Source organism: Scyliorhinus canicula, chromosome 9, assembly GCF_902713615.1.
Source record: "Scyliorhinus canicula chromosome 9, sScyCan1.1, whole genome shotgun sequence".
Lineage (NCBI taxonomy): Eukaryota > Metazoa > Chordata > Chondrichthyes > Carcharhiniformes > Scyliorhinidae > Scyliorhinus > Scyliorhinus canicula.
In genome coordinates this window covers 148,088,545-148,116,368 of record NC_052154.1, presented here as the reverse complement: position 1 = coordinate 148,116,368, position 27,824 = coordinate 148,088,545, and the positions used below count along the sequence as shown (strand labels likewise).

The window sequence follows — 27,824 nt, the reverse complement described above, 5'->3', positions numbered from 1 at the left end:
AAGTGCTTGCTTGCCTAACATCTTTATGATGTCTATAATCCTCATGACAATACTTCTCTGCTTCAATACTTCTTCTTTCCTTTTAATTAGTGATGCTTCAAAAAATTTATCTAAGGTGCCATCATTAACCACACTGATATATTGCTGAGCATTTTTGACATGTGCTGTTGTCGATTCATGTAAAGTCAAGCTCTGGCTAATACGCCTGTAGTCACTAAAGCCACGTACAAAGGGTGATGGATTGCAAGTGTTGGGAAACTCAAAGGCCAAGCAGTATGAACAATATAAGCATCTATTTTCTTTGTTATATGTTAGCCATTTTCTTGGGACTGAGTCATTCATAATTTTCCTCTCATACAAATGAACATCAAATGGCAGATCATCAAGTGGCTGAAGTGGATGTTCAGCAAAAAACTGTTTTAGCTTTGCTCGTGATGGATATTGGAAGATTCCAGTAATTGATCTTTCATTTTCTTGCGTAGGTTCATTTACAGGATGTGCTTCAGAAACCAAGTCATTTATGCTTGAAGGAATATCTGATTCCCTGTCACTAGTTGAAGCTATGTGTTCAGATGTTGCAACTACAGGCAGTACAGATACCGGAACAAGGAAGCCAGAAGGAATATTGGGTCTGGGTTGATTAGTAATGGATGCACTTGCATTTGTCTCTACATTCAAAGTAGCTCTTCTGTGTTCTTGTAACTCGCATGTCATTACATCATCACCATGAGCATTGTTTCTTGCTTCTTGATTATTTGTTGCAGAACTGGATATTGATGTGGATTGTGCTTGTGGTATTATAAACTCTGTAATAGGCCTGCATCGCTTGGCTGATTCCTTCCTTTCTGCGTCTTTTTTTTCTTTGCTATTTGGTGACCCAGATTTATGCTTTTTCTTTTCCATGCTGGTAGGGGTAATATTCCTGAAATAAAAACTTAATTAAAAATAGCCCACATTGGGAAAAATGAATATTTATGATTGCAAGAATAACTTGAAGGAACGCCAGATAAACCCCTACTTGATAAAAAATATAAAATAGCCTATTGAAGTGTAAGTAAGTTATGTTCGTTAGTCAATACTACTGTGGCCTATGCAGCTTCAGAAGAGGAGACAATCCACTGTCCAGTGTTCACACCAGCAAGCAACTGAGACAACTGTTGAAACTTAGAAGTTTGGTCCGACTATAGTAAGACGTTAAGAATGGTCCCACGACCAAAGTTAACATGTCCAGTTTGATGCCAGTGTAGTGCTCTTTCCAAGGGTATGTGCAGCCTCGATGGGTCGAATGGCCTCCTTCCGCACTGTAAATTCTATGAAAAGACCAATTGAGGTTCTTGAAGATCAATTGAGCGCAATTTAAGGGATGCTTTTGCCACTTCTGACATACTATGGGTGGGTCAGGGCTTGTGGAGTGGCGGCTCCATCCACAGCATGGGGAGACCACTCAGTAAATCTGTGGCATTCCCTATGGACGCTGATGGATGGAGATGGAGGCCCTCCTGATAGGTCATTTTATTACCAAAGAGGACCACTGTGGGTGTACCTATGTATACGGACTCCAGGGGTTCAAGAAGGCGGCTTGTCCCCACCATCTCCATGGTAATTAGGAATGGGCAACAAATGCTGGCCTTGCCAGTGATGCTCACATCCTCTGAACAAATACATTTTTAAAAACAGTCATTTGCACCTGGCTTTCTGGCCTGCCATCAGAGTCACCACTGGCCTATCAAAATTCAATCCTTGGAGTGTATAATGGACACTGCCAATATTATTCACTTTATAAGATTTACCATTTCATTTTGGAGATTCCCCTTTAAAGGCACTTCTTCCTGCTTGTTTTTATTTGACATCCTGGATGAACCAATGTTATTAATGACATCTAACCCAATTTGACCGGCTCTTACCTGTAGCAACGAAGGTACTTCTCCACCAACATTGCAATGCCCATCTCCTTGAACATCTGAGAAGTAAACACCCTATTTATTCAAGGGCAATCCACTTTGCGACTATGTTCACAGCGTCTTGTGCTTGGTTTAAGAGGAGAATGCAGCACAAGCACAATGGACAGCCAAAACTACTGATATCTGGAAAACATCCAAAGTTAGTTTGAAACAGAAGAATAAAGTAATACTGCAGGTGCTGCATGAACTGAGAGATGATAAACATTTGAGTTTGGTGTAATCCTTTTCCACCAAATGCTTCCTGATGCAATGGTTTTGATTGGGTGCCAGCCCCCCCCCCCCCCCCCCCCCCAACGACCTTGCTGTTAAAAGCCTCCAGCCCATATCTGAGGCTGTCTCTTTCTGGTAATGGTTAACTGGTAAGTACTGTATTGCGACTTTTCTGGAGGTTAATGGTGTTTAATGGCAGAGAGGTCAAACCAGTTTCTGTACCCGCTGTCTATTCCATCTGCTTTTAAAGATGGCATTTAACCTTTGAGAAGCATCAGCTTATCCATTTGTAAGCTGATACTTCCCCTGAGGCAGTGCGTCTCAGATAGGTTTTATTTTGTAACTCTTATTGTGTGTCTCCATTATTTCCATGTCCCAAAAAAAAGGCCGCAGATTTTTCTGGAATGGAGTATCCTTCCTGCCCTGCGTGTTGGCCTTTTTCTCTCAAACTCTGACTCGATAATTGTTTTTGTGCCAAAATTAGCTGAAAATGATGAAGATTGTGGCAGGTGGGTCCTTGGTGAACAATAGGCCCAACAGCCTTAACCAATAAAGAGATGAGAATGATGGAGAAGGAAATAGGATGAGATAAATAGAGGCACATCAGGTACAGAGAGATAAAAGAAGGGAAAGGGAAAAATATAAAAATTATTTAAAGTTTTGAAAATCTGCAAGAATAACCTATCACTTGTAGAGTTGAGACCACAGTTTATATTAACCCTTTCTGTCCTGGAGGTGTTGGCTGGCATTGAAGGAGCTAAAATCTTGCCATGGGAAGGGCTCTTACACTTGTGTACTAGCCCTAATTATTTGTGACTGGTTCATTAGGTAAGTAATGCACAAATGCAACAATTTCTTGAAGCTCAGGGTGAGCTGCTTTTTGCCTAAGGTAATTGGTTCAATGACATTTGATGATTTTTCAGCTCGTCTCTTCTTTCGTCACAAGCTCTTGGCCAGTTTGCCCACTCATAAAGGCGAACCATTAAACAGGTGACTTTTTTGGCATCAAATGCTGGCCCAACCACTGGAATTGGGGTGATGCATATTTCTATGATCTCTACAGGTCTGCCAAAGAATAAGAAAAAGAAACACAAGGTGGCGAGTAATTACTGCAGTGTGTGTCCTCCTGAAGATAGTTTGTTCACAATTAGCAAGTACCAGAACCACTGCTTAAACAACCTTTATCATTCTCACTTTCTGTCTTGTCTCGGACAACAGGCTTTATTGGGAACATTATGCTAGCCATTCTCCATTGCTATAATCTGTCAATTGCAAATGTGTCACACAATGCATTCAGCTCGTTGACTATTTAGGACAGTTCAAGTAGAACAGCTTTGTTTTCCAATTCAGCCCATTCATGGTGCTTTCACCAATGCTGCGTTTTTTTGGATTCTTTCCTGTAAGTAACAGAATCTTCACTGCCTTCAGTCCCTGTAACACCTCTTCTTAACTTGATTCCTTTTGGGAATAGCTCAGCTGTTCCTGCCAGCTTGTTGAGCTTCTCCTTGTTTTGGGGGGTGAAACATGAACTGCCCCTTCCCTCCCCCCCCCCCACCCCGACACCCTAGGAGCTCGAGGTCGGGCATTTGGAGGCCGTGACTTCCTCCTTTTGAATGCAGTTGAGTACCCAGGAGTTTACGGCACAGAAACAGGCCAGTGGGCCCAACTAATCTCTGCCAGTGTATTTTGCTGCACACGAGCCTGCCCACGTCCTGCTTCATCTCACCCCATCAGCGTACCACTCTATTCCACACTTCCTCGTCTGCTTATCCAGTTTCTCCTGAAATGTCTCTGTGCTATTTACCTCAACTGCTCCATGTGGTAACGAGTTTCATAATCTTACCATTCTCTGGGTAACAAAGGTTTCTCCTGAATTCCCTTTTGGATTCATTAGTGAGTACCTTACATTTATCACGCTTGGATTTTGATTCCCCTACAAGTGGTCACAGCTTTTCTATAGCTGTCCAAAATGTTGTCGTGTAGACCGAGAACTGTCACCTAGATTTTCAAGTAGCAAGATCAAATAATCGATATGCTTTCTTTTTTTTAATTTTCAAAAATAAATTTAGAGTACCCAATTCATTTTTTCCAATAAGGGGCAATTTAGCATGGCCAATCCACCTAGCCTGCACATTTTTTGGGTTGTGGGGGCGAAATCCATGCAAACATGGGGATAATGTGCAAACTCCACACCTCGACATGGAGGCTAGGGCAGTTGCATGCTCCTCCTGTAGGATGTGGGTGGTGAGGGATACCACTGGTGTCCCCGCTGACTATACCTGCGGGAAGTGCACCCAACTCCAGCTCCTCAGAGACCGTGTTAAGGTACTGGAGCTGGAGCTGGATGAACTTCGGATCATCCGGGAGGCAGAGGGGGTCATAGAGAAGAGTTACAGGGAGGTAGCCACACCAAAGGTACTGGACAAGAGTAGCTGGGTTACAGTCAGGGGAAAGAAAACTAACAGGCAGACAGTGCAGGGATCCCTCGTGGCCATTCCCCTTCAAAACAAGTATACCGTTTTGGATGCTGTTGGGGGGGATGACCTACCGGGGGAAGGCCCCAGCGGCCAGGTCTCTGGCACTGAGTCTGGCTCTGGGGCTCAGAAGGGAAGGGGGGAGCATAGAAAAGCAATAGTAATAGGAGATTCAATGGTTAGGGGAATAGATAGGAGATTCTGTGGTCGCGAGCGAGACTCCCGAAAGGTATGTTGCCTCCCGGGTGCCAGGGCCAGGGATGTCTCTGATCGTGTCTTCAGGATCCTGAAGGGGGAGGGTGAGCAGCCAGAAGTCGTGGTGCACATTGGTACCAACGATGTAGGTAGGAAAAAGGGTGTGGAGGTAATAAACAAGTTTAGGGAGTTAGGCTGGAAGTTAAGGGCCAGGACAGACAGAGTTGTCATCTCTGGTTTGTTGCCGGTGCCACGTGATAGCGAGGCTAGGAATAGGGAGAGAGTGCAGTTGAACACGTGGCTGCAGGAATGGTGTAGGAGGGAGGGCTTCAGGTATTTGGATAATTGGAGCGCATTCTGGGGAAGGTGGGACCTGTACAAGCAGGACGGGTTGCATCTGAACCAGAGGGGCACCAATATCCTGGGGGGGAGGTTTTCTAGTACTCTTCGGGAGGGTTTAAACTAATTTGGCAGGGGAATGGGAACCGGATCTGTAGTCCAGCAACTAAGGTAGACGATAGTCAGGACGCCAAAGCACGTAGTGATGCAGTGGGGAAGGTAACAATGACAAAGGAGAGTACTTGCAGGCAAGGAGATGGGTTGAAGTGTGTATACTTTAATGCAAGAAGCATCAGGAATAAGGTGGGTGAACTTAATGCATGGATCGGTACTTGGGACTACGATGTGGTGGCCATCACGGAAACTTGGATAGAAGAGGGGCAGAAATGGTTGTTGGAGGTCCCTGGTTATAGATGTTTCAACAAGATTAGGGAGGATGGTAAAAGAGGTGGGGGGGTGGCATTGTTAATTAGAGATAGTATAACAGCTGCAGAAAGGCAGTTCGAGGGGGATCTGCCTACTGAGGTAATATGGGTTGAAGTTAGAAATAGGAAAGGAGCAGTCACCTTGTTGGGAGTGTTCTATAGGCCCCCCAATAGCAGCAGAGATGTGGAGGAACAGATTGGGAAACAGATTCTGGAAAGGTGCAGAAGTCACAGGGTAGTAGTCATGGGCGACTTCAACTTCCCAAACATTGAGTGGAAACTCTTTAGATCAAATAGTTTGGATGGGGTAGTGTTTGTGCAGTGTGTCCAGGAAGCTTTTCTAACACAGTATGTAGATTGTCCGACCAGAGGGGAGGCCATATTGGATTTAGTACTTGGTAATGAACCAGGGCAGGTGATAGATTTGTTAGTGGGGGAGCATTTTGGAGGTAGTGACCACAATTCTCTGACTTTCACTTTAGTAATGGAGAGGGATAGGTGCGAGCAACAGGGCAAGGTTTATAATTGGGGGAAGGGTAAATACAATGCTGTCAGACAAGAATTGAAGTGCAGAAGTTGGGAACATAGGCTGTCAGGGAAGGACACAAGTGAAATGTGGAACTTGTTCAAGGATCAGGTACTGCGTGTCTTTGATATGTATGTCCCTGTCAGGCAGGGAAGAGATGGTCGAGTGAGGGAACCATGGTTGACAAGAGAGGTTGAATGTCTTGTTAAGAGGAAGAAGGAGACTTATGTAAGGCTGAAGAAACAAGGTTCAGACAGTGCGCTGGAGGGATACAAGATAGCCAGGAGGGAACTGAAGAAAGGGATTAGGAGAGCTAAGAGAGGGCATGAAAAATCTTTGGCGGGTAGGATCAAGGAAAACCCCAAGGCCTTTTACACATACGTGAGAAATATGAGAATGACTAGAGTGAGAGTAGGTCCGATTAAGGACAGTAGCGGGAGATTGTGTATTGAGTCTGAAGAGATAGGAGAGGTCTTGAACAAGTATTTTTCTTCAGTATTTACAAATGAGAGGGGCCATATTGTTGGAGAGGACAGCGTGAAGCAGACTGATAAGCTTGAGGAGATACTTGTCAGGAAGGAAGATGTGTTGCGCGTTTTGAAAAACTTGAGGATAGACAAGTCCCCCGGGCCTGACGGGATATATCCAAGGATTCTCTGGGAAGCAAGAAATGAAATTGCAGAGCCGTTGGCAATGATCTTTTCGTCCTCGCTGTCAACAGGGGTGGTACCAGAGGATTGGAGAGTGGCAAATGTCGTGCCCCTGTTCAAAAAAGGGAATAGGGATAACCCTGGGAATTACAGGCCAGTTAGTCTTACTTCGGTGGTAGGCAAAGTAATGGAAAGGGTACTGAGGGATAGGATTTCTGAGCATCTGGAAAGGCATTGCTTGATTAGGGATAGTCAGCACGGATTTGTGAGGGGTAGGTCTTGTCTTACAAGTCTTATTGAATTCTTTGAGGAGGTGACCAAGCATGTGGATGAAGGTAAAGCAGTGGATGTAGTGTACATGGATTTTAGTAAGGCATTTGATAAGGTTCCCCATGGTAGGCTTATGCAGAAAGTAAGGAGGCATGGGATAGTGGGAAATTTGGCCAGTTGGATAACAAACTGGCTAACCGATAGAAGACAGAGAGTTGTGGTGGATGGCAAATATTCAGCCTGGAGCCCAGTTATCAGTGGCGTACCGCAGGGATCAGTTCTGGGTCCTCTGCTGTTTGTGATTTTCATTAATGACTTGGATGAGGGAGTTGAAGGGTGGGTCAGTAAATTTGCAGATGATACGAAGATTGGTGGAGTTGTGGATAGTGAGGAGGGCTGTTGTCGGCTTCAAAGAGACATAGATAGAATGCAGAGCTGGGCTGAGAAGTGGCAGATGGAGTTTAACCCTGACAAGTGTGAGGTTGTCCATTTTGGAAGGACAAATCTGAATGCGGAATACAGGGTTAATGGTAGGGTTCTTGGCAATGTGGAGGAGCAGAGAGATCTTGGGGTCTATGTTCATTGTTCTTTGAAAGTTGCCACTCAAGTGGATAGAGCTGTGAAGAAGGCCTATGGTGTGCTAGCGTTCATTAGCAGAGGGATTGAATTTAAGAGCCGTGAGGTGATGATGCAGCTGTACAAAACCTTGGTCAGGCCACATTTGGAGTACTGTGTGCAGTTCTGGTCACCTCATTTTAGGAAGGATGTGGAAGCTTTGGAAAAGGTGCAAAGGAGATTTACCAGGATGTTGCCTGGAATGGAGAGTAGGTCATACGAGGAAAGATTGAGGGTGTTAGGCCTTTTCTTATTAGAACGGAGAAGGATGAGGGGCGACTTGATAGAGGTTTATAAGATGATCAGGGGAATAGATAGAGTAGACAGTCAGAGACTTTTTCCCCGGGTGGAACACACCATTACAAGGGGACATAAATTTAAGATAAATGGTGGAAGATATAGAGGGGATGTCAGAGGTAGGTTCTTTACCCAGAGAGTAGTGGGGGCATGGAATGCACTGCCTGTGGTAGTAGTTGAGTCGGAAAATTTATGGACCTTCAAGCGGCTATTGGATAGGTACTTGGATTAGGGTAGAATAAGGGAGTGTAGGTTAACTTCTTAAGGGCAGCACGGTAGCATTGTGGATAGCACAATTGCTTCACAGCTCCAGGGTCCCAAGTTCGATTTCGACTTGGGTCACTGTCTGTGTGGAGTCTGCACATCCTCCCCGTGACTGCGTGGGTTTCCTCCGGGTACTCCGGTTTCCTCCCACAGTCCAAAGATGTGCAGGTTGGGTGGATTGGCCATGACAAATTGTCCAAAATTCTATGATTAACCTAGGACAAAAGTTCGGCGCAACATCGTGGGCCGAAGGGCCTGTTCTGTGCTGTATTTCTCTATATCGACCCGGGATCGAACCTGAGACCTCAGCGCCGTGAGGCAGCAGGGCTAACCCACTGCCCAACCATGCTCCCCCGATGTGCTCTTTCAATAGTCAACAAAGAAAAGTACAGCACAGGAATAGGCCCTTTGGTTCTCCAAGCCCTGTGCCGATCATGATGCCCTAACTAAAAACAAAAACCCGTCTGCCCTTGCTCGGTCCGTATCCCTATACTTCCTTCATTTTTTTTCATAAATTTAGAGTGCCCAATTCATTTTTCCCAATTAAGGGGCAATTTAGCATGGCCAATCCACCTATCCTGCACATTTTTGGGTTGTGGGGGCGAAACCTATGCAGACATGGGGAGAATGTGCAAACTCCACACGGACAGTGACCCAGAGCCGGGATCGAACCTGGGACCTCAGCGCTGTGAGGCAGCAGTGCTAACCACTGCACCATCGTGCTGCCCCCTCTATTTCCTTCCTAATCATGTATCCATCCAGATGCCTCTTGAATGTTGTGAATGTGCCACCACATCCTCTGGCAGAGCGTTCCAGGCACCCACCACTTTCTGCGTAAAAAAACGTACCTCGCACATCTCCCTTAAACGTTCCCTCTCTCACCTTTAAACCTGTGCCCCCTTGTAATTGACACTTCCACCCATGGAAAAAGCCTCTGATTATCCACCCTGTCTATGCCTCTCAGAATTTTGAAGACCTCTATCAGGTCTCCCCTCAGCCTCTGTCTTTCTAGTGAAAACAATCCTAGTTTATTCAACCTCTCCTTATAGCCAACACCCTCGAGACCAGGCAGCATGCTGGTGAACCTTCGTTGCACTCTCTCCAAAGCTTCCACATCCTTCTGATAATGTGGTGACCAGAATTGCATGTAATACTCCAAATGCGGCCTAACCAACTTTTTATAATTGCTAACTGAAGAGCAGGGAGAACTCCACTGCTGCTCTTCTTTGAATAGCACTTTGGAACTGAAAGGGTAGCTACAGCTTGCTTTACTGTTTCATTTGGGACGTAAAGCACCCCCAACAATCCAGCACTCCATCTCTACTGTACTGGCCATTTCAGCCTTATGTGTCCAAGCCTCTGGAGCGGGTCTTGAACCAACAACTGTCTGCTGCCTGCAAGGTGAGCATGCTACCAACTGAGCCATGGCGCAGATACTGTTGTGTGAAGGAGGTGGTGCTACAACTCAGCCAATTTATTCAGGCTGCTATTGAGGTTGAGAGGTTTCATTGACACTGTTGGAAGATTTTGCACAGCATGATATTCGGGTTGCAAGCAGAATGCTCGTGTGTATCCATCCACGTAATTGTTTTATCTTTGCTCTGGCACTGTGCTTAGCTGGGAGCAGTGCCTGGGTCAGGGAATGCAGATTAATGCAGCTCTGGATCATTGATTAGATAGAGTAACAGGATCTCCCAGACTGCAGGGGTAAAGAGAGAAATAACAGCATTGGAAAATGAAACTTATTGATTTAAGCTCTAAATAATGAATGAGGATGGCTTTGCCTCCAGGCTGTGAGAGCTGGGACAGGCTGCATTTCCTGTTTCAGGCTGGTTATATATAGTGACGAATACCATACTTTGCTGCTTCTTTTTCGTGGCGTCCTGTGTACTGAAGGGCAGGTTCTCCTGGGCTGATGAATGGATTATATGTGAAGATAGCCCAGAGTAAGGGCACTGAAGAAAGTGGAATCTCCATGTGAATTTGTTGAAGTTATTTATTTGGCGAACATGTGAAAAGAAAAGGATAAAGTGACTGATCAATGTCTCCACCTCCTGCCAAAATGGACTCTGATGAAGAGGAGAGCTGGGTTGAGGATCACTGGGAAGAATGGTAGGAAAGTTCTCAATCCAGCATTGATGGTTTGGAAGGCTGCAGGCTTGGGGATATTTGGTTTTCCACAGGAGCTCATGCATTTTCAGTCCATCTTTAACCAGAGGATGAGTGATTTATTACTCGATGCAAGCTGGAGTCTGGCTACTGTCTCCTGACAAAAGATCGTTTTATGCATTGTTTCAAAGCATAGCATTGCCAGAATGCTCCATTAGAGTTTTATCAAAGGGATTTTTCTTTTCTCACTGTAGTTTTCTTGCGATCAGTCCTGGCTAGAATCCATCTGGAGGTCCCTCTGTTACAATGCAAACTACAGTGTCTGTGAGCCATTAACTAAACCTCATCTCCCGCAAGCAGATGTTTTATTCATTTAAAAAATATATATTTGGGGGAAAAAGATATGATTTTCTTATCGGGGAAAAACAGCTTTGTCTTACGGTCGAAGCCTGGGTCGTCTGTGAGAGAGATGCATAATATAAATATGTAATGTATAGCCGGGTTTACAAAAAAAGAAAAGTACAGCACAGGAACCGGCCCTTCGGCCCTCCAAGCCCGTGCCGACCATGCTGCCCATCCGAACTAAAATCTTCTACACTTCCTGGGTCCATATCCCTTTATTCCCATCCTATTCATGTATTTGTCAAGATGTCCCTTAAATGTCACTCTCATCCCTGCTTCCACCACCTCCTCCGGCAGCGAGTTCCTGGCACCCACTACCCTCTGTGTAAAAAGAACTTGCCTCGTGCATCTCCTCTAAACCTTGCCCCTCGCACCTTAAACCTATGCCCCCTAGTAATTGGCCCCTCTACCCTGGGAAAAAGCCTCTGACTATCCACTCTGTCTGTGCCCCTCATAATTTTGTAGACTTCTATCAGGTCGTCCCTCAACCTCTGTCATTCCAGTGAGAACAAACTGAGTTTATTCAACCGCTCCTCATTGCTAATGCCCTCCATACCAGGCAACATCCTGGTAAATCTCTTCTGCACCCTCTCTAAAGCCTGCACCCTCTCTAAAGCCTCCACATCCAACTGGTAGTGAAGCGACCAGAATTGAACACTATACTTCAAGTGTGGCCTAACTAAAGTTCTCTCCAGCTGCAACATGACTTGCCAATTGTTATACTCCATGCCCCAGCCAATGAATGCAAGCATGCAGTATGCCTTCTTGACTACCTTCTCCACCTGTGTTACCCCTTTCAGTGACCTGTGGACCTGCACACCTAGATCTCTCTGACTTTCAATACTCTTGAGGGTTCTACCATTCACTGTATATTCCCTACCTGCATTAGACCTTCCAAAATGCATTACCTCACATTTGTCTGGATTAAACTCCATCTGCCATCTCTTCGCCCAAGTCTCCAAACAATCTAAATCCTGCTGTATCCTCTGACAGTCCTCACCGCTATCTGTAATTCCACCTTTAAACGGCCCCTGCTGTCCTATTGTAAGTCATGAACCATGTTCCGTTATTCTGATGTGGGGATATTATATGTTTTTTAAAAATAAATTTAAGAATACCCAATTCATTTGTTCCAATTAAGATGGGCAATTTTGTGTGGCCAAACCACCTACCCTGCACATATTTCGGTTGCGAGGGCAAAACTCACACAAACAAGGGGAGCATGTGAAAACCCTACACTAACAGTGGGATGTTATATGATTGTGTTACAGATTTGAACTAAGTTATTCTGCAGAAAATTGTTATGGCCCGATTGGAAAAAAATGATTCAGTCCTGAGCCTGTATAATACTGGTTTATTTCACGATCAAGTAATAGATCGATTGAGCTACCTGTTGCTGTATACAGCCCAAGATTGAACTTGCTCCATATGTTCAATGACTACATTTGGGCAACGGGGAGATGCAAAAAAGTGCTTTAATCCTTGATTAGAAAATTAACTGATATCAAGTGTGGGTTTAACTGCCTTTGTAGGTTTACTTCTGATTCACTGTTTGCTTCTGTTTCACTGTTTGCTCTGGTCTTTTGTCTCTTTTTCAATGTTGAAATGTGGGGCTAGTGGAGACCATTTAACCCCTCCAGCTTGTTCTGCTATTTTGATGAAATAATGGCTGATCTGTAATTTATTAGTCAAAAAAAATCCATCAGTCTGGGATTTAAAATGAACAAATTATCTGGCATCAATTGCCCTTTGCGGAAGAGAGTTCATAACTTTTGCATGTAGGAGTGCAACAGAAAAAGTGAGGCTGACATTCTGGCACGGAGGGAGTGCTGTATTGCTGGAGGTGCCATTCCTTGGCTGAAACAGTAAATTGGGGGCTCATCCTGCCTTTCTGGTGGAAGTTCCCATGGTACTATTTTGAAGAGCTGGGAATTCTTCCCAATGTCCTGATCAATTTTATCCCAAAATCCACATCACAAACAGATGATCACATTGCTGTTTATGGGATCTTGCTGTGGACAAAGTTGCTGCTGCATTTCCTACATTGAGACAGTGACTACATTTCAAAAGCATGTCATTGTCAGTAAAGCACTTTGGACATTTAGTGGCCACGAAAGCTGCTATATAAATGCAAGTATTTGTGTGGCGAGGGGATCAGATCTGGAGTTGTGCTGATTGTGTAACCCCAAAAGCTCTCTGCACCAATATGAAGGTGACAGTGTAACTGCATCCTCCCAGTGAACCAATGCCAGAACATCCATTTGCTACTTCTGTAACTCAGTAAATCAATGCAACATAACAGCCCTAGCATAATGGAGTTAACACTGACCTGCAAGGAAAATAATGAGCATTAATGCTTCGACTTGGGTAATTGGGAAGTTTTCGTAGCTCACTGGTGCTTGCAGTCTTTTGATGCTTGGGGGTCGAGTTTATTTGCAAGTGGAGCTATTCAGACTTGCCTTAAGTGCAAAGGTCAAACAGCACCCTGGCCCAATACCTTTGGGGCCCATGTGGTATTTATCATTGAAGTGGTGCTACTCAAATAAATTTCTCCTCCAATATACCTTATTCGAACTTGGAAAAAAATGCAATTCGGTTTAGGTAGAATGATCGAATGTGCTAACCACTGCGCCACTGTGCTGCCCTGAATGAAATTCTTAAGTAAATCATACTTTGTTGCAATATTAGAGCATCCTGCATCTCCAGGCTTGTAGACAGAAGTGCGATGGTTTTTATGTTGATCTAATTCGGAAACCTAGTCTGGAATTTTCTGCTTCGCCACCCTAGTGTGAGCATTTACAATTAATCATATGTGAAGATGTACAGAATAAAATTGGACACCATGTTAGCTGGCACCATGCTGGTTGCATGTCAACCTACACCAATACTATGGGTACTTTACTTGAGGAGGGGGGAGATGTTCGGTGGCCTGCGCACCCAATGTGCTTCACATTGGGACACCCCTATGTTCTTCACAGGGACCCCAACCTCCTCGTCCCCTTGCTGAAAGCCGTCAGCCAGGCCCTGTAAAGACCCAGAACCCACCTAACCTCTGGCCTATCAGTGGCACTGCTGGGAAAAGATAACTGCTGGCAATTTGGCTGGCTGGTAGCTGTCTTGAGGTGGCAGGTGCTGTCAAATGGCTGTCAGGTGTGCCGGCAAAGGCAGGCGGGCTGCTCGTGACTTCTAAATCATGGGGTGGAGACCTCACCTGCAGCATAAAAAATTCAACCCCGAGAAATGGGTATGCATGAGCTGGCTCCCAGTGTAGCCAAGGGACAGGCTCCTCGACCCATGATAAGAATGGCTCCGCACACCTCGAACAGGAGAAACCAACTCCAAGGTGCCAGCCTTCTGGAATCGAAGTTAAAAGAAGCTTCGTAGGAAATATAAAGCAAAATATGTTTTTGAATACCAACATATACGGGCCCCCCCCCCCCCCACCTGCCCGCCATGGTGCTTCCAAAGGGGGGTCCCGGCCCTGCCAGAGGGCACTGTTCCCCCTAGTGGGCTGAACATAACTGTGTACCCCGGAAGAGTCCCTTTGCCTGGTTCCTGTTTTTAAAAACTTGTAAATCTTGCCAACATTGTCACGCTGGCAAGGGGATAGATCCCAGTGGGCGGGGATGATATGATGAGGAAGCCTTATAATAGATATTAATCAATTTAAATTTCCTGACCTACCTAGATGAGAACTTTATTATGTCAATGGCGCAGGATGTATGTCACTGTTTGCTGTGGCACAAAATCCCATCCATTGTTTTGTACATGCTGTCATGTGAGCGCACCTTTAAGAAATGGGTGTTTACTACTGCAGTGATGTCAGAGAGTGGGTGAAGCTGGGTTATCTGTCCGCTTTTTACTTTTGTTTTAGGCTGTTTGCTGCAGGGTGTGTTTTAATTTGGTTTTCAGAGCTGGATAGCTGCAGTCACAGCCAGAAGGTGTATGAGTCTCTCTGTAATCTAAAGAATGTAAATTGATCCTTTGGTGATTTAAAACTAATAACTGCTCTCAGTAGTGACTTTAACCTGATCTGCTTCTGTTAAAAGTTCTTTTTTAAGTCTTATGTATGTTAAAAGGAAAGCTTAATGGATTACTTAGTGTTGTAGTCTTTTGGGGTTGTATTTGAATTAATGGTTGCTAAGATATTCACTATGTTTTGAAAAGGTTAACTTGAGTTCATAGAATAAACATTGTTTTGCTCTTAAAAAAAACTTTTCCATTTCTGCTGTACCATACCTGGTAGAGTGGGCCATGTGCTCCCCATACCACAATCTATTAAACGTTGTGGGTCAGGTGAACTCCATGATATACTTTGGGGTTCTCTAAACCCTGGTCCATAACAATGCACATACACATGTATATCTATATGTATTCTGTATCACACCATATAGAAGGTAAATTTCATTACAGGTAAATGTCCTTAAAGGTAACATTTTGTTCATGTGACCTTTTCTAACAGCTTGTATTTATATAGCATCTTTAAACGTAATAAAATTACCCAAGTCTTTCCCAAGAGCATTAAAGAGCAAAGTATGACTCTGAAGCCGATAAACAGACAATGGGTCAGATGACCAATAGCTGTGTCAAAGAGGTAGCTTTAGGGAGCCCCTCATTGGAGAAGTGAGGTGAGATATGCGGCATGGAGGTGTAGGTAGGGTACTGCAGAGCTTGGAGCCAGTTGGAGGCAAGGCCGCCAATGGTTGAGCAATTGAAATTGGGGATCGAATAGAAAGGAATAGAATTCCCATAGTGTAGAAGGAGGCTATTTGGCTCATCGGGATTGCACCAACTCGCTGAAAGAGCACCTGACCGTGTGTCGGAATTTCTGCTTTTCTTGTTGTTGGTGTTTGTGGTGAGTTCTGTGCCCAGGAAGGTGACACCATTGCTGTCCCACTGATTGATGAGAGTGACATGGACAGGACTGCTGAAATGTGCCCCGCAGCCTACCTGCAGTAATGCTGACATCTTCTGCAGAATAAACGCCATGTTAGACAACTCTCTGAATTTCCCCATCCTATCCCCATAACCCCACAACCTCACCTAACCTATATATCTTTGTTAACTCAGACTCTCGGCGGTTGTGGCAAGGACTAAACAACATAACGGGCAACAAAGCGAAGCGGAGCAGTATCTCTGGCAGCAGTGCAACTGTCCCCGATGAACTCAATGCATTCTATGCTCGGTTCGAGCGGGTAACCAACAATCCGCTGTCGAGTGCCTCAGCAGCCCATAATTCACCCAGACCCACCATCACAGCTTCCGAAGTTAGATCAGCCTTCCTGAAAGTGAAATCTTGGAAGGCGACGGGCCCAGACGGGATCCCTGGTCGTGCACTGAGAGCCTGCGTGGACCAGTTGGCAGAGGTATTCACAGACATCTTTAATCTGTCCCTACTCCACTCCAAGATCCCCACCTGCTTCAAGAAGACCACCATCATACCAGTACCAAAGAAGAACCAAGCAACGTGCCTCAATGACTACCATCCGGTGGCCCTGACTTCAGTCGTAATGGAAGTGCTTTGAGGGGTTGATCATGAAGCGCATCACCTCCATACTCCCAGAATTCCTTGATCCTCTGCAGTTCGCATACCGTTGCAACCGGTACACGTCAGAGGTCATTTCCCTGGCCCTATACTCATTCCTAGAGCATCTCAAAAACAAGCACTCCAACATCAGACTCCTATGTATTGACTACAGCTCCGCCTTCAACACCATAATCCCAGCCAAGGTCATATCAAAGCTCCAAAACCTAGGACTTGGCTCTCCACTCTGCAACTGGATCCTTGATTTTCTGACCAACAGACCACAATCAGGCAAGAATGAACAACAACACCTCCTCCACAATAGTCCTCAATACCGGGGGCCGGCAAGGCTGCGTACTTAGCCCCCTACTCTACTCCCTGTACACACACGACTGCATGGCAAAACAACTCCATCTGCAAGTTTGTTGACGATACGACCATAGTGGGCCAGATCTCGAACAACGATGAGTCAGAATATAGGAGGGAAATAGAGAACCTAGTGTAGTAGTGTAACGACAACAATCTCTCCCTCAATGCCTGCAAAACTAAAGAGCTGGTCATCAACTTCAGGAAGAAAAGTACTGTACACATCCCTGTCAGCATCAATGGGGCCGAGGTGGAGATGGTTAGCAGTTTCAAATTCCATAGGGTGCACATCACCAAAAATCTGTCCTGGTCCACCCACGTCGACGCTACCACCAAGAAAGCACAACAGCACCTATACTTCCTCAGGAAACTAAGAAAATTCGGCATGTCTACATTAACCCTTACCAACCTTTACAGATGCACCATAGAAAGCATCCTATCGGGCTGCATCACAGCCTGGTATGGCAACTGCTTGGCCCAGGACCGCAAGAAACTTCAGAGAGTCGTGAACACCGCCCAGTCCATCACATGAACCTGCCTCCCATCCATTGACTCCATCTACACCTCCTGCTGCCTGGGGAAAGCGGGCAGCATAATCAAAGACCCCTCCCACCTGGCTTACTCACTCTTCCAACTTCTTCCATCGGGCAGGGGATTCAGAAGTCTGAGAACACGGACGAACAGACTCAAAAATAGCTTCTTCCCCACTGTCACCAGACTCCTAAATGACCATCTTATGGACTGACCTCATTAACACTACACCCTGTATGCTTCATCCGATGCCAGTGCTTATGTAGTTACATTGTATATGTTGTGTTGCCCTATTATGTATTTTCTTTTATTCCCTTTTCTTCCCATGTACTTAATGATCTGTTGAGCTGCTCGCAGAAAAATATTTTTCACTGTATCTCGGTACACGTGACAATAAACAAATCCAATCCAATCCAAGTTAGTGTAGCCAATCCACCTAACCTGCACTTCTTTTGACTGTGGGAGGAAACCGGAGCATCCGGAGGAAATTCACGCAGACACTGGGAGACAATGCAAACTCCACACAGTTACCCAAAGGAGGAATTGAACCCTTGTGCTGAGACAGCAGTACTAATCACTGTGACACCCTGAGCAGAGGACGGCGGGCAGCAGAGGAGACCAGAATTAATATCTGAGGCTTTTGGAGATGGAGACAATTATGGAAGTAGAGAGGAACGAATCGTGAAGAATTTTAAAACCAGGATGAAAATTCTAAAACCGAGACATTGTTTGACTGGGAGCCAGTGCTGGTCAGCAAACATGGGTGATGGATGAGCAGGACTTGAGTGAATCAAGATGTGGCAACAGAGTTTATGGAGGGCAGTATCTGGGAGGGCCGCTAAGAACTCATTGCAATAGTCAAACCTCGAGGGAACAAAGGGATGAAGGGTTTCAGCAACAGATCAACTGAGGCATGGTGATAATCTTTATTGTCGCAAGTAGGCTTGCATTAACACTGCAATTAAGTTACTGCGAAAAGCCCCTAGTTGCCACATTCTGGCGCCTGTTTGGGTACACGAGGGAGAATTCAGAATGTCCAAATTACCTAGCACATTTTTTCGGGACCTGTAGGAGGAAACCGGAGCACCCGGAGGAGACCCATACAGACCCAGGGAGAATGTGCAGATTCCACACACTGACCTAAGCCGGGAATCGAACCTGGGGCCCTGGAGCTGTGAAGCAACAGTGCTGACCACTGATATTACATTGAGCTTGTGAACCAATTGGCTTAGCCTCGGGGTGAGGGATAAAGTCAGTAGCTATAGATCAGAGTTTGCAGCAGCAGCAATTACTTTGTTTTCCCAATATGCAAATTAAGGAGACTTCTGCTCATCCAACACAAAGTCTGTTAAGCAGTCTGATAATTTAGAGACCTGGAAGAGTTGACGAGGTGCTGGTGAGGTCGAGCTGGGTGTTGTCAGCGTACATGGTAAAACTAATACTGTGCCATTGGACAGTGTCACCAAGGGATAGTTTGCAGGTAAGAAAAGGGGAGGGGCCAAGAGTAGATCAAATAGGACACTGGGTGCAGGCAGAGAAGCCATTGCAAGTGATGCTCTGGCTATGATTAGATAGATAAGAATGGAACCAGGTGAGAGTAGTCCCATCCAGCTGAATGACATTGGAGGAAGATAGTATGGCCAACCTTGCCAACGGCTGCCTGCAGGTTGAGAACGACGAAGGCGGAACGCTTACTTTTTATCACAGTTGCACAGGATGTCATTGGTGATGTTTAGTTGTTTTTGTCTTGTGACAGGCTTAGAAATTTTACTGGATTCAAACATGGGCTTTATTTCTCAAAGTGTGACATAAAGATTTATGCCAAAAGGTTTAGTTATGTACTAGGAATTTCCTGTGATGTTGCTCACAGTTAATCAGAGGAACTGGTGATTATCATTATCAACTTGATTCCTGGGTAGTAACATGGCGGAGCGTCCATTGCAGAAGTCACAGATTTTCATCCCACTCAAAATGGTTGGCCTTTGCAACAGAGCGGAAGTCGACTCTCTCAATTCTCAGTTTTTGAGGTCAGGAATTGGCTGTTCCCTTGTCCCGTGTCATTGTACCAAATTACAATGCCACCTAAGTGGCATGTTTTAAATTTTACTCTATTAGATCTTTGCAATGAGACAGAACACCAGGTTTTACAATTGCAGCATTAATTATTGATAGACTGAGGGCAATATTGTGGTGAAGCTAACTCTAGATTTTAATGGGTTATGATTAACTGTAACAATATATCAAAGGCATTATATCATCTGCATTAGTTAGATTTTCCCCTTTTTAGGTGGCAAGTTGCTGAAAGTGCAAGCTAATAATGGTGCACTGAAGGGGGAGTAGGGCACCTGGGACCTGAATATCTCCTGGGTATATCCTTGAACAATCGGATTTAACGATTGGGAAATAAACATCGCAAGGACTGAGAAGCAATTGTAAATTAGAATGGGAGAATTCATCTCAAATCAAGTACAGAAAGAGAAGTATGTGAGGGGAAGATAAGAGGTGTCAATATTTTTAAATGTTAAAGATTGTTCAATTTTACATGGTTAAAATTTCCAAAACAATTAAAATGAGACTCCAGACTTTTAATCATTAATTTTCAGTGTCAAATTGGTTGTTTGGCAATAATTAGTACTCCCCAAGGATCTATCCATGGCCTCGTCTACATGCTGAACCTTGGTGACATCATTCAAAGGGACACCTCCATTGTCACTAAATTGTCAGACTACCTATCTGACTTTCTTGCCAGATGAGCAGAAATTTATTCCCATTAAATAGTGGGATGACAGAAGCCATTGTCTTCAGCCAAACTGTGTAACCTAGCCACCTGACTCCAACCCTTTCCTGACCGGCCTAACAGACTGTTTGCAAGCTCGGTGTCATTTATGACCCCCAAGATGATGCATCCAAACACACATATATGGGGAAATGGTGACATAGGGGTAATGTCACTGGGCTAGTAATTCAGAGGCCCAGGGAAATGCTCTCCGACACTGATTCAAATCCTACCGTGGCAACTGATGGAATTTTAAATTCCATTAATAAATCTAAAAAATAAAACTAGCCTCCGTAATGGTCATGGAAGTATCATCACTTGTCTTTTAAAAACCCATCTGGTTCACTGATGTCCTTTGGGGAAGGAAATCTGCCGCCTTCCTTGGTCTGGCCCACATGTGACTCCAGACCCACAGCAATGTGGTTGACTTTTAACTGATCTCTGAAATGGCCAAGCAAGCTACTCAGTTGAAGGGCAATTGGGGTTGCACAACAAGTGCTGATCTTAACAGCAGTGACCACATCCCATCAAAATATATAGAATAATGCTCTATCATTGGCAGCCATACCTTCAACTGGCTGGGCCCTAAACTCTGGAAATCCCTCCCTATGACTTTCTACCCCTCTCTCTTCCTTGAGGCTCCTTAAAGCTGACCTCTTTGATCAAGCTTTTGGCCATTGGTATATAATTTTGTTCTATAACACTCCTGGGGATGTTTTATCGCTGTGCGAGTTAGTGTTAGCACACTGCTAAGAAGGTATTAAGACTTTAAATCAATTACTTCACTTTTGTGATGAGTTTAGTTCTTATTTACCATGCAGCAAGTCCTTCGAATTTATACGGATGGTCATATGCCAAGCCATTTAATGCATTTAAATAGTGAACCAGACATCATGGTGTCATTTTCACTATTAATAAAGGTGCCCTCTGTCACCTTCTCTAGGTTAGATATGTTGCCACGCCTGCATCACCCATGTTGAGAACTGACAAAATAAAGGCTTCCATTCTATCAAAGTATCTAAAGCACTTAAGAAACATGAAGCTGAGAGAGGGTTTTGGATGATGAAGGATTGCAGCTCAAAGTGGTGATACTAATTACCTTTTTCTTTGCCCACAATCCTTGTTGAGACCTACACCAAAAATGATAAAGTTGTTTTTATTTTGAATGTCATGAGGCACTGTGATTCCTTCTCAGTCAAATTCCATTTGGACATCATGAAGCAAGAGTGGAAAATAAATTTAAAACCTATGTTCATTCTTTTGTGAATGATGGGCGAGATTGCTGAGAGAACTAGAAGAACTAATTCAATTGAGAGAGTCTGGTAGACGTTAAGAAACCTCCAGAGCTTTGCTCACTGGCTTGATGATGCCATCCGATGCTCTCAAATGTGATTACCGATCTTGTAATTCCCCTTGAGGTCGCCATTACTCACATTTAAATCAGACTCTGTGTCGGATGTGTTGGAGCTGAGGCTCTGTGTTCCCATATTATCATTAATCAAGCAAATATACAATGACACTCCAATCACCTGCTTATTAACAGTTGCTGCCTTGGATATAGAGTGTTGTTTGTGTGTCTCCGATGTAGAAATCTGTTTAATTGCAACAGTCTGGATTAGGTGCAGGCTGTGCAGGGTGGCTTGTGAAGGTGTGATGGATTAACATGTCTTTAAGTGCTGTTGCTCAAAGTACAAGATTTTGTAAGTACCATGTGACCCACATTTGCTAAGGTGGAGGTTTGACAAAATCTAATTGTGAAGTAAACTCAAACTCGGGTCACTCAGAGTTTAATTGCTGTTTTTGGGCAGGAAACTTTGCAAATTGAAGTGCTTGACCATTTGAGCTGTAGTTCAGAAGGACACGGCCATAAATAGTAAACATTTATTCTCATGATTGTTTGTTACGGTAGCGAAGTGTGACGGCTAGAATTTACAGACTCCAGTCTGTCTGCTCATGTGTTGACATGCCGTTTCTAAAGAATTATATTGGAAACCGATAGATGTAGCCAAATAATGTAAAGAAAAGTTAGCTGAGAAGAAAATTTCACCAATGCCTCATTCAATACACAATGGATGGAAACTCTGGTTAGTGTTTGTGCTGGCAACGTAAATTTTTGTAGAATAGGTTCATTGGTTTGCTTTGGGAGTTCTAAAAGCTGGCGTTGCTTTTCTGAGCAGTGCAGTTCAGTTTTTGGGTGTTACAATTAAAGACGAGACAGGCTTTAAAAAAAAAAAAAAAAAAAATTAATTTGTGGAATGTGGGCATTGCAGGATAGGCCAGAATTTAGTGCCTATCCCTAACTGCCCTTTGAACTTGAATAGCTTGCTGACCATTTCTGAGGACATTTAAGAGTAAACCACATTGCTATGGGTTTGGAGTCACGTGTAGGCCAGAGGAGGTAAGGATGACAGATTTCCTTCCTTAAAGGACATTAGTAAACCAGATGGGTTGTTACGACAATGATTTCATGGGCATCATTAGGCTTTAAATTCCAGATTGAAATTTCGAACCAGAATATTTCCCCCTCACCTCTGGATTACTAGCGGTGACGGTAACGCGATGCCACTGTCCCCCACCCCCCTCCCCCCAGGCTGAGGGGATTCCTTACCCGTTACTGACTCGTGTTTGCTGGCACAGTGCAGCCCATTTTGCAGCTGAATCCCTAATCCATCCCCTTGTTTTCTCTAGTCTCAAGTCTTCCAATATTGTCCTGGTGAACTCCCACCTTCCATCCTCCTTGGAAACATTAACTCGTCCAAAATGCTACTTCCTGTTTCAAAGCTCGCATCGAATCCGGTTTCTCCATTATCTGCTGACCATGGTTCCCATTCTGCCAAAGCATTGAATTTACAGTTTTCATCCTTATTTTCCAATCACTACATGGCCTTGCCCCTCCTGAAACACTACAACCCTCCAAGATCTCTGTGCTCTTCCAATTCCAACCTATTGTCCATTCCTAATTCTTTCTTTTCCACAATTGGTGGAGGTGCCTTCAACTGCCTTGGCCCTTGGCTCTGGAATTCCTTCCCTAAACCCCTCTCCCACTTTCTGATCCATTCGGATCCTGCATAAAATGCAAGTATTTGACCAAGCTTTTGGTTAACTGTCCTGATATCACCTTGAGCGGCTTGCTGCCAAATTCTTTTTGATGGTTGTCCCACTGAAACACCTTGTGTTAAAGAAACTGTGGGCGCAGGTGCAATAATGCTGTGAGAGCATGAAAGTGGGGATCTCGCTGGTGATATCTCAGGTTATCTTTCCCATGCAACACTGCCCCCCCCCCCCCCCCCCCGCCTTAAAACAGTGACGTAACAATGTTTCCATCCAGGAAGGTCAGGAACCTCACTTCAATATATTAGTGGATGCCCCACTTTATCGTCCCACCACATTGTGAATTCCCAACATGTTTTTCAATGTATGAACCAAACAAAGGGAACTCGCCGCGTATGCAGGCATGTACTGCCCCGGAGGGGTGAGGAGAGGGACGTGCATGAGCAGTACTCGAGCATAGCCCCTCCCCTCCCCCAGGGGCAGTGCCAAGGAGGTTTCTTCTGGAGACCTTCATTAGGTTGGGATCTCTGTGCGTGGGGAGAGTGGGAGTGTAGGGTGGATCCGATCTGGTGGGAGGGGGGGGGGGGGAGAGAGAGTGGGAGTGTAGGGTGGATCCGATCTGGTGGGGGGGGTGGGGTGGTGTTCATAGTTTTTTTTTGTGTTCTGGAGATTAAGTTTCCTCACAACCTTCAGCACTTAGTGGGTGGAATTTTCCCTTTCTTCTATATAAATATATGATGTTTTACTGACCTGTCGGAGAGGATACCGTGCACATATTCCATTAATTCTGGGTAATTTAAATTCCATTTGATTTGGATGAAAATGATGTGAAAAATGTTATGCACTGAAGGAAGTGGTCGGAACTCAGGAGAGATTTGACGAAGATGTCTTGGGCACAAGACAAAGGGAGTGTAAATTATGGTGTTCAAGACTGAAGACTTTGTGGCTGCTTGGCGGCTTCTTGAACTTCTGTATAGTGGCTGAGTACATATGATGTACATATTGGGAGGTGCGCAAAAGAACTGTCAAGTTCATCTAAATAATACATACTTTCCACATACATGAGTACCCCTATCTATGTAACTTGTTCCAGCCCTACAACCCTTTGAAGATCTCTGCATTATTCCAAACTTGGCCAATTGTGCATCCTCAGGTTTTATTGCTCCACCATTGGTAGTCATGCCTTCATTGCCTAGGTCCTAAATCAGTGATGGACAACCTAGTGGTCCTTCTTCATCTCAATGGGCCGCAAGATTAAAATCAGGCTTATTCATTAACCATGAACCCATCAATATGATTAATTTAATGCATGCCAAGTATTTTGTAATCAGTTATAGAAAATGGTGAGTCATTTATATATTCATAGGACTGTCATCAACTTCAAATGGTTAAAAACAAAATAAATATTTACACTTCGGAAGCAGAGGGAATGCATCCCACATGAGATCCGGGCTGCAGATTGCCCACCACTTTGCCTCAGCGAGCAGCAAACATTACTTTCCTGGACTCTGGGACCAGAATATGTACATCCTCTGAAGTAAAAACAGAAACTACTGAAAATCCTCAACTGGTCTGGCAACATCTGTGGAGAGAGAAACAGAATTGCTATTTTGAATGTGATGGGTTTTATAATGTGTAAAATGGAGTGGAATAAATAGAAGATCAGGGATAGATGGGAGATTAGGCGAAATTTGACAAAGATGTCTTGGGCTCAAGACAAAAGAAGTGTCAATGGCAGTGTTAAAGACCGAAGAAAGTGCCAATCGTCTCTTAAAGGTAAAATAGCAGAATATGTCAATCTGACTTTGGCAGTCAAAGTGCTGCTGATTTTCAGATGGGATCATGAAGTGCTATTCATTCTCTAAATTGCAATTAAAGTCTGGCCCCACTCTGTTTACTGAACAATTGGGCTTTATAGCCATAAAGAGAAAGATCACGTAAGCAAGCTCAACTCTGTTTCTTGCACCACCAGGAGGTCAAGATTCTGTTCCAATAGATGCTGAATTAGAATGGCTGGGGAGATTTTCTGAGATTTAATTGTCTCTTGGTTTTAAAGATGTCACTGTCCTTTTCTTCAGCTGCTATTTTTTGCAGACTGACCAGTTTCTCTCTGGTTCTTGGGATAGCAAATTTGTTATCTGAAGACCATTTTGGTCACGTGATCAACTGCTATTGCTCACCCGGAATGGTTTGCAAATCTGAAATCAATGGGGGATAGCTGATGACCATTCTCACTTGATTGGAGTTAACTTTAGGTTTTGGGTAAACTCCAAAACAAGAGCAGGTGTAAATTCAACATATGGTTTTCTTCTGTGTACATCCAGCGAGGGAGAGGCTCCGACCCATGGTTATTCAATCAGGTTGGAGGCAAGTGCAGCATGGTGGCACAGTGGATTAGCCCTGCTGCCTCACGGCGCCGTGGTCCCAGGTTCGATCACGGCTCTGGGTCACTGTCCGTGTGGAGTTTGCACATTCTCCCTGTGGTTGTGTGGGTTTCGCCCCCACAACCCAAAAGATGTTCAGGCTAGGTGGATTGGCCATGCTAAATTGTCCCTTAATTGGAAAAAATGAATTGGTACTCTTTTTTTAAAAAAAAAAAAACATTTTTTTAAAAAAGCTTGGAGGCAGAAATTGCAAAAGTCACCTAACCATTGGCCGACATCTAATATTAATAATAATAATCGCTTATTGTCACAAGTAGGCTTCAATGAAGTTACTGTGAAAAGCCCTTAGTCGCCACATTATGGCGCCTGTTCGGTGAGGCCGGTTTGGGAATTGAACCTGCACTGCTGGCACCTTAACTGTTTTCTGTGTGTCGATATTTAAATAAAAGACCGTTCCAGAAAACTACACACCGAATGCAGTCCTACTGAAAAGTATGAGTTGGGCATACCATCACTGGGCATGACCCTTGGATTTAACCTGATACACCAGTTTTTCCCCACCCCACTCTGCTATCCTGCTACAATAATTTATACCTCCTCTTATCATGTAAATTATGCTTCCAGATTGGTTTCTATTTACTCTCCATAAATGCTGCCTGGGTTGCTGAGAGTTTCTGGCATATTCCATTTTCACTTCAGATATGAAACATCCATGATATTTTACTTTTGTCACAGGAGATCTGCTGGTTTTTAAATGCTTTGAAATTTCGCAATCTGTGTCAGCAACAGATCAGTGAAGGGATTGTAGCTTTTTCAAAATGGAGAACTAGCATCTAATGTGTAGGGGTTGCTGTTCTTGGTTGGTCCCGTGCGTTGATTGCTGTTATATCGTTATATTATTCAGAAAGAGTAAGGAGCTGATAGTTATGTGAACATATGTTCCGGGATGCCATGTTGATCATTGCACTCCAGTCATGTGCCAGGAGCATGGAGTGATGGACATTTAAATAGCCGGAATCTCCCAGCGGCCAGGATATCTCCCCCCGATTGATGGGGGGGAGGGGGGGGGGTGCATCTACAGCGGGATGTTGCTCTTCTGGGGGCAGGTGATGATGATTGAGGGGTGTGGTTGTGGAAGGCTGCACTCTCACTTTGAAATCAGTGTGCCCTAAAAAAAAAGGATGTACCAACCACTGAGGCCAGGCTTGTCGCCATCTTCAGGCCCCACACATTGATTTCTCAGCGGGTTTTACACGGCTCCAAAACAAATACGAAAAATGCAAGCCTGGCACACTGGCAGTACCCTTGCCAACTGGCAATGCCAACTGGGTACCTTAGCAATGCCAGGATGCCACCCTACAAAGAGGGCAAGCACCTGGGGCCTCTGATCCCCTGGGTGACCCCCACAAGTGTTGTTCCATCTGATCCCCGTTTGTGGGGACCAGCACTGAACGTGGCTTGCCGAGGTCTCCCGATGCCTCAGATAATCAAGGGGATGCTTGTTCGAGTGAGACTAGCTGTTTTGTTCTATAATGCAGATTTGCAAAATTGTGATCCCGCCCACAATGGGCAGGATTCGGACAGCAATGTCTTGTGAGATCCTGTTGGTTCGCACTGGGTGTGGTGAGCCGGGTAGATTTCGGAAAAGAGATTTCCGCGCCGCCTTTTGGGCCCAGGATATCTCCCCCCGATTGATGGGGGGGAGGGGGGGGGGGGTGCATCTACAGCGGGATGTTGCTCCCGCAGTTAGATCACGCCCAATCAACGTTTTGGGAGAATTCCACCTAATGACTTGAAGACTTATATTGAGGTCGAGGCATGATTTTTTTTTTTTATAGAGGTATGTTATTCTATGTTATTTCTCTTGAGCTGGGCGCTAATTGTTTTGTGAATATATATTCCTGGCACAATGCAGCCATGTACTGGGTAACAATGTTCTGCATTCGTCCACCAGTCACATGGAGAGCTGTAAGAAATATGCTCAATGAAGCTTTGGCATTTTGTATCCTAAGTGTGATTATTTCTCACTTCTGGGAACTGGAAGACACAATGGTGGTTGAGTGCTGGGACTCCAGGTTAATTCTTTGTGTTGGGTTTGGGATTCTTGGGGTGCAAACCACCGGCCGAGTTGTGCTCTCGCTCGAACATGGTGCAGCCGGTGAATCCCGGGAGAGGCTTCACTGGGTTTCCTGGCAGCCTTTCTGCCTCGCGGGATGTACCCAAGTTCCGCGAGGTGTCGGAGTCAGATGACCGCCCAAAGGGGGTGTGACCAAAACGTTAGAAGTGCTAACGTTTCAAGTCCAGATGACCCTTTGTCAGCTCTTTTCTCTCCCTACAAATGCTGCCAGACCTGCTGAGATTTTCCATCATTTTGTCTTTAGTTTCAGATTCCAGCATCCGCAGTAATTTGCTTTTATCATGTCAGCAACTGGTTGCTGAAAAATGAAATGAAATG

General features: G+C 44.7%; 1 protein-coding gene across 6 annotated transcripts in view; it reads left to right on the top strand.

The window, feature by feature from the left end:
• Window positions 1-27,824, top strand: part of mapk8ip1b (mitogen-activated protein kinase 8 interacting protein 1b) — a 227,162-nt gene that overhangs the window by 63,031 nt on the left and 136,307 nt on the right. Inside the window, exon 1 of one of the 6 annotated variants that reach the window (XM_038807885.1) lies at window positions 10,090-10,338. The exons of 4 other annotated variants lie outside the window; for them this stretch is intronic. In XM_038807885.1, coding sequence (XP_038663813.1) covers window positions 10,268-10,338 — 71 coding nt within the window. In that variant the 5' untranslated portion in view covers window positions 10,090-10,267. Of the gene's footprint in view, window positions 1-10,089; window positions 10,339-27,824 lie in introns of those variants that run through there. One more of the 6 variants, XM_038807887.1, reaches the window with a different exon arrangement.